Genomic DNA, 13,651 nt, shown 5'->3' on the forward strand with positions numbered 1-13,651 from the left:
CCAAATATTAGTTCATTTGATACATGAACCATTGAATTTCAACTGTTAGTTCTGGGGCTTAAACGGAGGTGTGCAGTGCTTCTTTGGGGCTGAAAGCCAAGGATTAAGTCTTGGATTTACCCTTGGACCTTATAGAGCGAGAAACTCAATATTAGGCACTGTGGTGCTTTGGAAGTTTTTGCTGCTAGAAAAAGTCAAGATTTTTTTCTGATAACCTCAACTAGTGGTTAAGATTAGTGATGCCCTAATTTTATGAGGATATTTAGAATCTGTAAAGAATATGAAGCTAGTGTAGCGGTACACTAGCAGTGTAGGGAAAAAGAGATGCCTGATTTGAAACTTTACTAGCTATGGCTTTCCTGAAAAAGCTTTCAGAGTGTAATTGGAGTCTAAGTCACTGACACAAGTACACATCACTGGTTTTTACTTATATTTTCTTTAAGTAATGGTTAAAGACAGACCATTTTTAATCTTAATGTTAAAATATTAAGTTTGAACATGTAGATGTCAATGACTTGATATGAAGGAGTTGGGCTGTCTGTGTGACTTACAAGTTGTCGTAAGTCACACAGGTATTTCCTCAATTATCTAACATTCAGAACAACATGAAGATCTGTAGACAGAGGAGTTCTGGGACACACATTATCAGTACTAATAAAGTTTGATAGGGGTCACATAGTGGGGTTGGCTAAAGCTAGAATGGTTGCTCCTACCAAACAAAATAGTCGGTAGGCAAATACACATTGTGTCAAAACCTGATCATTCCCTTTGAGTGCTTAATTATAAAGGCAGTGAGTCTAAATCATCAACAGCAATTCCCATTTCTACAAACAGCTACTTTGCTTACCAGAGCGTCCATCTCTCTGAATGTCCACATGGTACCATGCCCCATCATTCACTTTTGTCTGGGTGGCTTTCACCTTTATTGTCCCTGAGCCCATATCCAATAGTAGGTACAGGCTCCCATCTAGGAGCTCCACAGCAAAAAAATCCACCTATAAGGAAAAGCAACATATTTTTTGGTCCTACAATACCCTGCATTTGCAGACATGGTGAGAGGAACATTGTAGAAATGGGAGTAAAAATTAAAATACATATATTTCAGGTGCCACAAACTGACCTTGGTGTTTTTCTGGCTGCGGGCAGCATCTTTGCGCTCCTGACGCTTTCCGTGAGTGAAGAGGATGAGTCCATTGGGCTCGGTTGTGCGGAAGTCGAAAGAGATTGATCCCATTCTCTTGGTATTCCATTTGGGGAGGCTGATGTACGCCTCAGGAGTCTCAAAGGAGATTGGGTCCAACGTGGCCACATTCTCACATTTGTAGGACACTTCACCTTGGATTTTCATCTTTGGATCCAGAATCCGAGCCATCCGGGACAACTCCAGACGGATGTCATTGTTCTTGTACACCACCTGTGATGAGTAAATTATTGATTTGCGTACTCTTCTCTAAATGCAACAATGAAGTCACAATCAGCTGAAAAGCATGACATTAAAATGGCACTTCAATTTATGTTTTTTGCAATTAAACAAAGAATTAAAAAAAAATAATTATCTGGGTTTTCCAGATGAATACAGTCCTCATCTGTGAAAATGAATTTCTATTCAAGCTCCTGTTAATTAACAGCATGCCTATTGAGACTATATAATGACGGACACATCCTCCATTTGAAAAAAAATATATATATACATAGCTTAACCTTTTATTAAGGATTCTAAATAATGATGAGAGATGTATTTTATCTCAGTACTCATACATTTCCAATATTACCCTAAGAATAAAATAGCCAAAGATGAAAAATACACGACTAAGAACAATTTGTTCTACCTAAGGAAAGTCAGGTAAAGAAGGAACAATTTTGGCTATTTTTGCTAATTTGTTTTCCAAAAAACAAGCAAGCCCTGTGATAAAGCAAAAAAACTTGATGAGGTAAAGCTCTTGTCAGCCCTTCTCACAGTGTGAACCTAAATCTTTTGGATGAAGATCTGCAAATAAACTGGTTGATGACAGACAACAAAAGATTTTAATGAAAAGTATTACAGAAAAATCTCTTAGGTCTTTCTATCAACATAAATATTAATGCCTAAATCCAATGGTGTTGGATATGAGAGTTAAATACATAAAATAATCTGACTGGGGATCTCACAACGAACAATTGCGCCTGTTGAAGGATCAGAGATTGCAAAATTTTTTAAGACCAACTGAGCAAACAAAATTTGTGTGGAAACTTTCACAACTTGAAGAAGCAAATAGCATTACATGAAAAAGTTATTCAGACAAATCCCGTGGGTTATATTCCTGTTCCACTCCCCAATAAAATGAATGAGACATAATTTAAAATATGTTAAGCTTAACCCACAAGTGACTATGATTTGCATAGTGTTATTTTTATACTCATGATGAGCATTTGGATCATGTATCTGAGGTTGTGAAAGTGTTTGGATTGACTGTCAGTGTTAGCTTTGATATGCTAATATGTTAATGTTTATATCTTTACAGAAAATATCATACACAAGTTTGTGCTTGATTGTGCCCGAATAAGAGTAAATAAGCATTGATCTATTTGCTTTTCACAAAAATACTTCTCCCTCCATACAGTAGAATATCATCAAAGGATCAGAAGAAATTTCACAAACCAAGACAAAGCTGGACAGCCATGACCTCTGATCCCTTCGATGGCTCTGCATCCAAAACCAGGACTGGATCAATCGCTGACGGACAAGGAATTACCTCAGAAAACCATAGTCGGGATCTACTTAAGTTCACCTAATGCTGTAGTTACAATTTTTCACAAAAGCTTTTTTTGTGCCTGCAGTATTAAACAAGAGATTAGGAATAAGCTGAAGTTTATCCAGTTTGCACAGTGTTGCTATTGATCCATTATGAAGGTCAGAGAGATCATACACCCATAAATTTTCTCCCTCACTTTTTCCTGCTTTGTTTCTGACAGTTTTATTATGATGATGTATCACCCGGATGAGATTACATTATGATGCATTCAGTTGAATACTTATTTGTTGATAAAAGACATAATTTAAACCCACCTCAATGTTCCTGCTTCTATTAACTTTATTTTTGAAAAACAGATATTTGCTCTAACTAGAGACAAAATGCACTATGTTACACAGATTGGGATTCATTCTTCAGTGTTCTTTGAGAACATTGAGTGTTCCACCCCACTGATTTCTTTTGCTATTATCATATTGTATCCTGCGTTAAGAATATGATGAGCCTTTACATGTGTTCTTCAAGCAATTTCCTCCTCAAAATTTTTGAAAATTTAGTGACATGATTCTAATATTCAACTCAGAGATAAACTATTCTATTTAGGAAACATACTGCAATTTTTGATCAGTTTCTCATGGGTTTCTGCAGCCGTACAAGGTCTTGGCGAGGGTAAAACATGCTTGGAGTGGTTAGCAGTCCATATTTATGTGGATATAATTTAATATTTTGACACAGAAATGTTGAGCACAGAAACGGGACTGAAATGTGTCAAAGTCGTTAAGAAGGGAGTGGATAAACAAGAATATTCCACAATCTGGAATTTATTATCATTTATTCAAATCCTTTTGGAAAAATTATGATGTTTACATTTCCTCTTTTTTTTTTTGTAGGTAGTCTAATCATGGCTCATTCGCCTCTGAATAATGTGTTTTGCTCAAGGCTTTAAGGTCTGTGTGCTGCATATCCACAGAGTCATCCTTAACGTTTATCTGAAACAGAAACTGTTTTCCTATTGATATCACATCATCCTTTGTCCTTTCACTGCAGTGCATTCCAAGTTAACTGGTGTCAGGAGAAAAGATTACCACTGGACACAGAAAAAACATCCTTCTCAAATTAAAATGGCTCTGTATATATTGTCTTCTTTAACAAGACAATATAGCTAAACTATGTATATAGTTTAGCTTTGTTTTCCTTTAAAATAATTTGTCAACATAATGTCATGGTAGGTTCGCATAACAAGGGTGAAAACAGACTGTCAAGCAGATGTGAAGCTTCTTTTTTTCTTAGCAGAAGCTAATTATGAGTTTGTATTTTAACCCAAAACCTCTCTGTCAGTGAAGTTTTATTCATTTTTAACCACATCAACAAAAATGTAGCCAATTTTTATCTTCTAATTTCTGCTCCTTTGTCTAGTGAAGCATTTGCCAAAAAGGAAAGCACAGATGATGGTGCAGACTTCCAGTTATTCCTAATTCATCTGTATCCCGAAGCTGCATCAAAACACATGCGGTTACTCCATTTGATCGAGTGATGGGGAAAAAAATGATTGAGAAACAGTCTCTTTCATCCCAGCAGCCTAAATGTTGTCGTGAACAAAGGGAGGCTGGAGTCACGGAGGGGGATGAGTGTGGAAATTGAAATCTGCTCGAGTGGAAAATTGAAGGCCTCTTTTTTTTTTCTCCTCTAATTCTCGGGACAGAGAAACACTCAGAGTCTGTCTTTGGTGGGTTCACAGACATGAACAAGACAAACAGCCTCTGCTCTGTTGCTTTTCCTGTTTTATTTGAACATCTCAGATACCACAGCTCTGCTGGATGTGAGGATAGATTGAGGGTCTTGGCTCAGAATATTGATAATCCAGCTGCATATTTGACAGTAAATCAGATCATCCCTAAGGGAGCCGAGGGACCGCACAGAAAATAGTCCTCTCCTTTTCTCTCTTTGTCTTTGTGTTCTTTCCTTCCTCTTTGTTTAGTATTTTTCCTCCTCTCGCTGCTCCAGTCGTTATATTGGATTTTCCAACATTTCATAAAGAGCCACCTCTTTTTCTACGAGTGAACAGCTTCAGTCTCTTCTCTCCAAAATGGAATAAAAGAAAGTATCAGTCTAGTCTTGGGAAGTGTTGGAGGATGCCGATAAACGACACCTGCACTCAGACTGAGGAAGCTGAGGCGCAAAAATAAAAGTCTTTTGAGAAGAGAAAGAGCAATATGAGAAAAAACCAGAATTTATAAAATAACATGGCAAAACATGTTTCTCTTGCTTTGTTGTGAAACATATTGGCTTTATAAAACCAAATAATAATTTATACACAAATGCTATCTTAAATAAAAAAAGAGGAATATTTTCAGCTTGTTTCTTGTTTTTAAAATCTTTTTTCTGGCAATAAAATCAACCAGCAGCAGCTTAACTTGTTGTCTTGTACATTATGTGTTGCTTTTGTGTTATACATATATTTACTTTACTGTGTTGTCAGTGTTATGAAATCTTGCTATTTTCACACAATTGCTCATAAAACAAGAGTCTTGTAATGGTCTGGGAAGACAAAAAATATATTATTTTATGATTAAACAACCAAAAAGGATTTTTGTGACTTCGGAAAAATAACTTATCCATTGGGTTAAATTTTATTTACTCTCCTGGGTTAATCATGAAATATAGTATAGATTAGAGAAGCTAATATTTTTAGTTTCTAGTTAGGTGATTTACTGATTCAATTAGTCTAGGAGGTAATCAGGCCAGGTTGTGGTTTATCAGTTAAGTCATTATTTACAAATGCGGTTGTGATATTTTTACATGGGCTCAAGGTGGTTTGGACAGCGTTTTCCCTGAGTTTAAATTATCATTTAAAATTTGTTTTATTAGTTAATCATGATACCTTTGACATTTTAGCAATGTTCTAAGTATGTCAAAAAATTAAAAGAAGCAGAAATATTGATAGTGAGTATATTCTGTGATAAATGCACAATTACAACAAAATTGAAAACATCATGAGAGACTCCAACATGCACTTTCTGTTGATGTAGATGCAGCACATATTTGTACACTCACAAATAGAACATGTCATAAATCATTACAAAAAGGAACATATGGAAAGGAGGAGGGACAAGCGGAGGGTATAGATGACAATTTGACAAGTCACTTTCAGCTTTCTGCCACCTCCGAACAATATGTACAGAAAGAGCCTTTCAACATGCGGAGGGAGCTTTATCAGCACTTTGCAGATCCGGCGGCAGGTTAACGTGAGAATGAAGCTCGAGGAATACCCGCTCTGAGCAAAGAAAGCATGCATGTGCACACAAACACGCATGGAAATTTGAGGATGTGTGTGTGTGTGTGTGTGTGTGAGCAGCAGAGGTGAGGGAAAATGTTCAACAATGGTCAGATGAAAGAAATCCATCACTGCATTATCTCTCTGACCAGGCGTCTAGGACACACATCATTACACACGCACAGTCCCTTATCGGTGTGTGAGAACGAGCACTGTTACACAATATGACTGAGGCTTGAAATTACCTCTCTGGATTGGCGACCAGCACAGACTCAGGTGTTATCTGCACCTGAGAAATCCTACAAAAGTCACACACTCTCAACCTGTGGTCCCACAAAACAAACTAAGCTTTCCCTTATAAACTTAAGAAATATAAAAGGAAAACATTTTATTCTAAGAAAATAAATGTTCTTAGTCTTATTCTCTTTGTGGAGCAGATGTAAGGTTTTTCTTGCTTAATATTTGCTTAGCACATAAACCTCTTCTTCAGCAGAAATATCTGCATATCATTGTAATCCTCAACACCTTGCTGCTGGTGTTGGTTCTTGTAGTATCAGTGATCACATGGTTCTGACACGAGACTATTTGAGGAGTGTTTTGCAACATCAAATCCCTGACAGTGTGTGCTCTTGTCCACAGGGGGGCAGGGTTTGCTTTGCAGAGGATCACAAACTGAGCCAATAGCCCAATCAGTCAGTCCAGTATAATGATGGCACCTTTGGAAAATGACTTGTTTAATTTGATAGAGACAAGCTCTGAGTACGTGGATATGTATGAGTTATACAGACTGAATCCGTTAAAAAATAACTAAGACAACCTGAGCAGTGATTAAGCGCTGGGGCTAATTTAACTGCTCAAATTTTCATCTAACTATGGTACTGTACAGTTGTTCTTCCTTTGTGTTCTGTGAGGCTTTCTCAATGTCTGCCTGAGTCTGCACAGACACATTTTGATGCCGTTTTACCATCTTTATATAATGTTCACAGTTGTTCTGAGCAAAAGGTCATAATATATTATAGGTCAAGCGTTAATGAATTGGTAGAGAATGCATTTTGCAACCCATAAAGCTTCTGGTTTTTGTGTTTTGCGATAAAATTAATTTATTGCAAATTTGCAAACTCAGCTTTCACTGCAGTTTGTCCAATGATGATTAACTTTTCAGCATAGATTAACAGGTGAGCCTGTTAATCTATGCTTGGGTGGAGTCCTTTGAAGGACTCAACCCAAAATAATTATTTGAAACAAAATAGACTTATTGGCCGTGGTTGCTATCAAGCATGCAGTTATCTTGGGATTGCATTAAAATGGCCTCATACATCCACGAAACCACTGCAGTAATGTTGCAAATCAAAGTTTTTGTCTTAGATCACACAACTTTAAACCAAAGAGTTCAGTTGCAGTGAAAAAGGAAAGCCTCCAGACAGCTCTGGGATCATTTCCTCCTGTGGAAGTTGTTGCTGCCAATGCAAAGCTTGTGAAGCAATGGCAGCAGGTAGGTGTGAATGCAGCAAGAAGTCTCTTCTGTCCGGGAAAAACTTTAAAGACAGAGTGAGACTATGTAGGAAGTGCAGGATTGGACAGCAGGAAATTGGCAAAAAGTTATTTTTACTCATAATTGTTGATCTGGAGAAGAAATGATGAGTTATATGTAGAGGAATGAGTGAAACCATCTTGTATGCATCTTTTCCAAGAACCAAGTTTTATCCCAATTCTGCCATTGACTGCTGAAAATATCAACGTCTTCCAACAAATTAGGAAGAATATGATAATTATTTGTTCAGTTAAAAAAAAAAAGAAAGTCATTGGAAACATTTTTCACAGCGGTGAATTCAAGCTCTTCATGCGACTGCAATGCTAAGATCTAAAAAAAATGACTGAGAATCTTGGCAAGATTTTATTTTTATATTTGAAAAACAATTCATTTTTACTTGTAGATCACAAAGTTGTCCATGGATTACACCTAAGCTGAGTTTGTGACCCTATAACTCCAGCTAATATGTTAATTTTGTGTTCTTTTTAATTGGCAAGGAATTGGTTCATTTTCTGTAGTTTACTGGGTGTAATTTAGTGGAGTAAAAAAATAAAATTTTTCCAAAGACCCATCAGCATAGAAACGATGAATAAATGATGGTGAAATAATAATAAATCAATGTGAAGGAGTAAGAGTCATCAGACAACAGCCATCATTTGTCTCTTTTCTGCTTGTACTCGCTGTCCGGTCCGTGAACTCCTCCTTTGTGTTTCTTTGTTGGCGACAGTATACGCTCCACAGCCAGAGGCCTCCATACGAGTGGCTGATGGAGGTGTAATGACAACCACAATTACACCAATTATGTGTTATTGTAGGCCATTATGTATTTTGTAGGCTCGGAGATGTAGGCTTTTTTTGTAATTGCTGGTTATGAAAGGCATAATAATCACGGGCCGGCCAGCCGAAGGAGCTACCAAGGGCAACCAGCACCTGGTGCCATGGTAACAAAACATTTATCCGTAATGCTGCACAGCGGATGGCGAGGACAAGAGCACTGGCAGCAGGGAAATTAGCCCTAATGGCAGAGAGAGAAGAACGAGGAGGTACCGGACTGCAGACTGGGGGGAACTGGTGGGTGCTGCAGATGTGTAGCTGGCTGAGTGGGGTTCCTGACTGGGTGCTCAGAGAAACCCATAGGGATTTTTGGGAGTGACCTAAAAACTGTCCAAACCAATATGGATGAATTTGTAATAATTTAAGCAAGCATTAATTTGCTCACCATTTTAAAGTATATAAAGTCAAAAAAATCGATTGTTCATTTTTATCCAAAATTTTGTTTTTAGTTGGAGTAGAACCGGAAAAATAGGCGTAAATATGCAAATATGCTCTGAGAAACTGATAATGTTTTGATAACTCAAACAGTTTCACAAAACTCTAGAGTCTTTCAGGAAAAGTTTGTGATCACCACGTATCTCTAAATAAAATGCCTTAGAATTGACTGAAATTAAACTTAAAGTTAAGGAAAGCCACAATTTAATCCCTAAATCTGATGCAACATTGAGTGGTTGCAATAGCACATCAGGTAACTTCCTGTTCAGAAAGAGAAATGGGGAATATATGCGTCATACTGGGACTGAAGCAACAATATGACTCGACTCCTTTCCAGATTTGAACTCTGAATCTAACAAAACTTTAAACTGTTCATAAATTATGTCTTATCCAAAGCACATATAGGAATGAAGTACAGATAGTAAGTTTAAAATTATTGCAGTGAAGCTCATACATGAGGTCTAGGTTTTTACAAGTTTGTGGCCGGACTCATTAAATGCAGTGAGTGTGTGATAGCAATTAGTTGAACTTGCATAAAGATGAACCGTATGCATCTTAAAAGTATAAAAAATGTAAATAAGAAACCTTAAAATAGCAGCTCATTTTCCAGAAGATTACGCTACAACATTGTGCATCCTTTTACTCTGCTTCATTGTATGTTAATGAATTTTGCTTGTATTCACATCAGAGGAAAAACAAAACAAAAAAGAAATGCTCTTCCCTCTTTTTCATACTGTGACACCACCTTTCATATTTGACTCTGTGGTTCATGAATCAGTTAATGCATGGCTGTGCACATCTCTAATTATCTGTGCATCTGTGTGTGTGTGTGTGTGTGGGGGGGGGGGGGGGGCATGCACATGCATGACAGGAGTGGGAGTGGGTGGTGCAGAGAACTGAAAAAAGGCCCAGCGTGCCACAGAGCAGGAAGTAGGCCAGAGGGGGATTAAATGGCTGCTGCGCCACTTCCTCCATCGCCCTGCAGCCATATGATGCTGTACACTCAGTGAGTGCGTGCGTGTGTGTGTGTGTGAGATGGAGAAAGCCAAGCCCCTGCAGTCACAGTGCACTCCACTGGCTCTACTTAAGTGCAAAGATATGACATCATAAGCTTCAGGGAGAAATATATTTGTCCACACGTGGGTGTGTGTGTGTTTGTGTGTGTTGACTTTCTGAGCCAAGTTTCACGTCTTGGGTATTGGTATCAGGATGCAATAACCTTTAAAAGCCGCTTTCACAGTCTGCTGCTCAGCTGGGTTACCACTTGGATTTAGTAGCATGAAACAAAAAAGTAACTGAAAAAAATCAGTTGTTATTTCAATGTGTGCATACATATAATCAATTTAATCTCAAGTATTTTGTATATAAGGGGAACCTCTCCTTTAGCTTTAAGGTTTAGTTATTGTCTCTGAAGAAAATTCTCGCTAATAACACCAAATATAAGAAACACAGTAGCAGTGGGTTTGAAGCACAGCCTGTAAATCCAGACTCACTTTGTGCACCACATACTTTATAGCGCCTTCAGGAACTTTAGGTCAAATTTTAAAACAAAGGGCCACATTTATTAATAAAAGCTAAAACATAACATTCACTTAAATCTTAATGAAAAGTGGTAGAATGTCTTTAAAATTAACAAAACCAACTTCTTATCTTCCTGTAAGCGACACTGCAACTCATTGGATTGACAAAAAACTCAGAACAATGGAATCTAAGGAACCCTGAGAAGCTTTGATATGGAAAAGGGTAGATTTAAATAAGTTGAACAATACTGAATATCTGCAGATTCCAGTATCATCAGTTCAGAAAACTAAACGGAAGTTGCTTTTTTGCAGATGTTTTAAAAAAATTTGCTGAGGCTTGAAAGACGTTACCTTCAGATGAAAAGATTTTTCCAAGAAACTTCAAGAAATTTATCTGTAGGCCACACAGTGCCTCCCAGTGAGGCCAGTTTAGCAATATCAGCACCAGCTACCTGGACTGTCTGAAGATATTCCTTCAGAACACAAAAATTGAAACCAATAAATTCAAACTTGTGTCGCTTATACTTATTTCTTATAAATTACTGCTGTCAAATGACACATAATCATTCCATAGAGGTCATAGAACTGTTCACGAGTCACTAAATGAAGTTGAAGAGTGGCACACTATGTATGTTATTTATCCATGTCTATTTTCTAATCAACTTCCACCTCTTTCAAATTTAACAACTCTTCAGTTTTGGTTTACACAGTTTCTATTTATCTGCATTTTCACCTAATCCAAATTAGCATAAAAGCCCCCAAAAAACTCAAAATCGTGGATTGAACCGTGTCTCTATGGACCTAATAAAATTGATTTCCACATCTGTGCAGTCAGGATTTGTAGTGAAAGCTTACAGGCTTCTTGTGGCCTCATTGAAATTCAGTAGCAACACATTTATCTCTGTGAGAATGCTACATTACCTCCTTGAGACAGCCCATGAAGTTGTTGCTAACTGGAGATCCCGGCAGGTCGGCTGTGCTGGGGCTCCCACCCACATAGAAGAAGTCATCTGAGCCCAGCATGGTGTAGTCCTCCTGGGTATAACCCGTGGTGGTCAAAATCCCATCCACAGATATCGTCACCTGACAACCGCAGGGGCACAAAAAGAGCAATTTAATATTCTTTCTTTCAGATTATGGATGCAACTTGTTAAAGAACATACTTATACTTACAATAATTAAAATTAAAAATTGGCTGAATTGATTGGATTAATTTTACTGCTGTAGATCAACAAGAAAAGCCAACTTAAATGGTTTGCATTGCACACAAATCAAAAGCAAACATGCAGGACAGAGAAGTGCAGCAAGAGAAATGACCAATTTATGAAAGAAAGCTGCGCTGCTAAACAACTGTGACCAATACAATTATAAAACATGGAATCATAATCCCTAATTTAACATTTTTTTTTCATAGAAAGATAAAAATCTAGAGTAATTAACTAGGTATTACTGATGCATTCAGTTGCATTGTAATAAAAGAATGTAACCATTTTAAATGGTCAACGATTGACTGACATAATAGCCAATAAAAACAGAGCAATTCATTTTTTAATAGCTTTTCTTATTGGTCAGAGTTTCACTTGTGGGCTCTGATCTGTGCAGATCTCTCCCATTTTTGCTATTCTGAATAGATTTCAATATAAATCATCATCCTGTAAAATGTACATGTATTTGATTGATTTAAATTTCTAAGAAGTTTCTAAACTTATTTTTAATATTACTGGACTTAAATTTGTCTTTGTAGTCGAACTTATTATTATTTTTAACATTTCTGATCTTTATTCATTCTTTACTGACTCAATACTAAATGAATGTCAGTAAGTTGAAAATTCAGACTTACTTTTTTAGATAATGTTTATATAATTGCCTTGCCAGTAAATTCATAACTAAAATTCATTCTCATGTTGCCAATAACTTTTAAACTGGTTAGTCCACAGAAGTAAAGTAGTGGAGTCAGATCCATAGAAAAATCAGCAAATTCTGAACTGCAAATAAGCAGGGGTCTATTGTCAGGCAGTTACTGGAGCACGTAATGGGTGAGCTCCTCATGGGTCCAAAGTACTCCCAAATTAACTACTGTTACTGAGAATTTATTACAGGTAAAATGCTTTAGTTTGGTTAGATTCAGTTGCCTCCTGCAGTGTGTCTTGCCTTGTGTTAATCAGTAAAAGGATGCATGAGTCGACCTGATTTCTACATATGTAGAGTTTGATATTGAAGTGAAACAATCAGAAAAGAAGACTTAAGAGAGTGAGAAAAAAACATCCGAGCCCAGTTAGTAATTTAATTCTGTTGGTGCCATTTTCAGCAAACTTAGCCAGAAATCACACAGGAGGAAGAAAAGAGAGATTGCAAACTAAGGTATGACAATGAGTTAAATGATATCTACCATACAGTGGAGTTTGTTTACCAAGTCGGGTCCAGTACCTGTAGTCTTGGCAAAAAGGTGGGTTGGGTAAAATGTGAATTTACTAAAAAATTATAAATAAAATACATAAAATTAATTTGAACATCTGTGCACACAAAAACAAGCCAGGTTAAGGGGAGAGGCATGAAATGAACAGCACTGTCCAAAACAAACAAGTTTCTAATCTAACTGCATGTGGAGTAATCTTCCCCAACACTGGGCCTTACCTGTCGCAAGTTCCGGGTCACTTTCACATCATGCCATGAGTTGTCATTGAATTTCCCGTTGACCGGTTCAACGATGGCTTCAAACGCTCCAGAACCCAAGTTGATGACTAGGGAGACCGCACCGTCCTTTAGAGCCAGGTTGACGTAGTCAGCTGACTTCCCCGTATGCAGGATGAGGCCGTTACGCTGCCACGTCTTGAAGGACAGCGTGATCTCGTCGCTGCTGCTCTGGATTGGGTTCTGGGAGAGGTCATAACAGAAGTACTCCGAACCACGGAAGGTGGCAACGTTTTCTTCCCTTGCTGTGGTGGGAAGAAAATGAATCAGGATCAGAAAGATGAGAAAGACAATATTAAGCTGTGGGATCATAAGGATTCAACAGCTTGCAACAAAACATTTAGCAGGAATTACTCAGTTTTTGTGTGTGACATATCTGCATTCCACATTACTCCACATACACTCTTCTTTTTTAAGATCTTGTTGCTTTTTTAAAGTAATTAGAAAGAAGATCAGAAGAAGGAACAGCGGAACCCATACATTATTGCTAAAGAGGTCAGGAATCAAACCTTGCAAGACTGCGCCAAAAACAAATAGCCTTCATATATGGAGTAGTAGCTCTACTACTGTAAACACCCTGTATACATAAAAGCTCAATGGTGGCCAGATCACCCTCTTCAATATATTTGCTGTATCC

General features: G+C 37.5%; 1 protein-coding gene across 2 annotated transcripts in view; it reads right to left on the bottom strand.

Moving 5' to 3' along the window:
• The window catches only part of nrxn3a (neurexin 3a), a 114,321-nt gene that overhangs the window by 45,740 nt on the left and 54,930 nt on the right, over positions 1–13,651 (bottom strand). The window contains exons 6-10 of one of the 2 annotated variants that reach the window (XM_055038139.1): positions 12,958–13,259; positions 12,713–12,757; positions 11,245–11,406; positions 1,121–1,414; positions 848–995 (exon numbers count right to left, since the gene is read on the bottom strand). In XM_055038139.1, coding sequence (XP_054894114.1) covers positions 848–995; positions 1,121–1,414; positions 11,245–11,406; positions 12,713–12,757; positions 12,958–13,259 — 951 coding nt within the window. The remainder of the gene's footprint in view (positions 1–847; positions 996–1,120; positions 1,415–11,244; positions 11,407–12,712; positions 12,758–12,957; positions 13,260–13,651) is intronic. The other variant, XM_055038140.1, reaches the window with a different exon arrangement.

Source organism: Poeciliopsis prolifica, unplaced genomic scaffold (genome assembly GCF_027474105.1).
Source record: "Poeciliopsis prolifica strain line A6 unplaced genomic scaffold, Auburn_PproV2 SCAFFOLD013, whole genome shotgun sequence".
Lineage (NCBI taxonomy): Eukaryota > Metazoa > Chordata > Actinopteri > Cyprinodontiformes > Poeciliidae > Poeciliopsis > Poeciliopsis prolifica.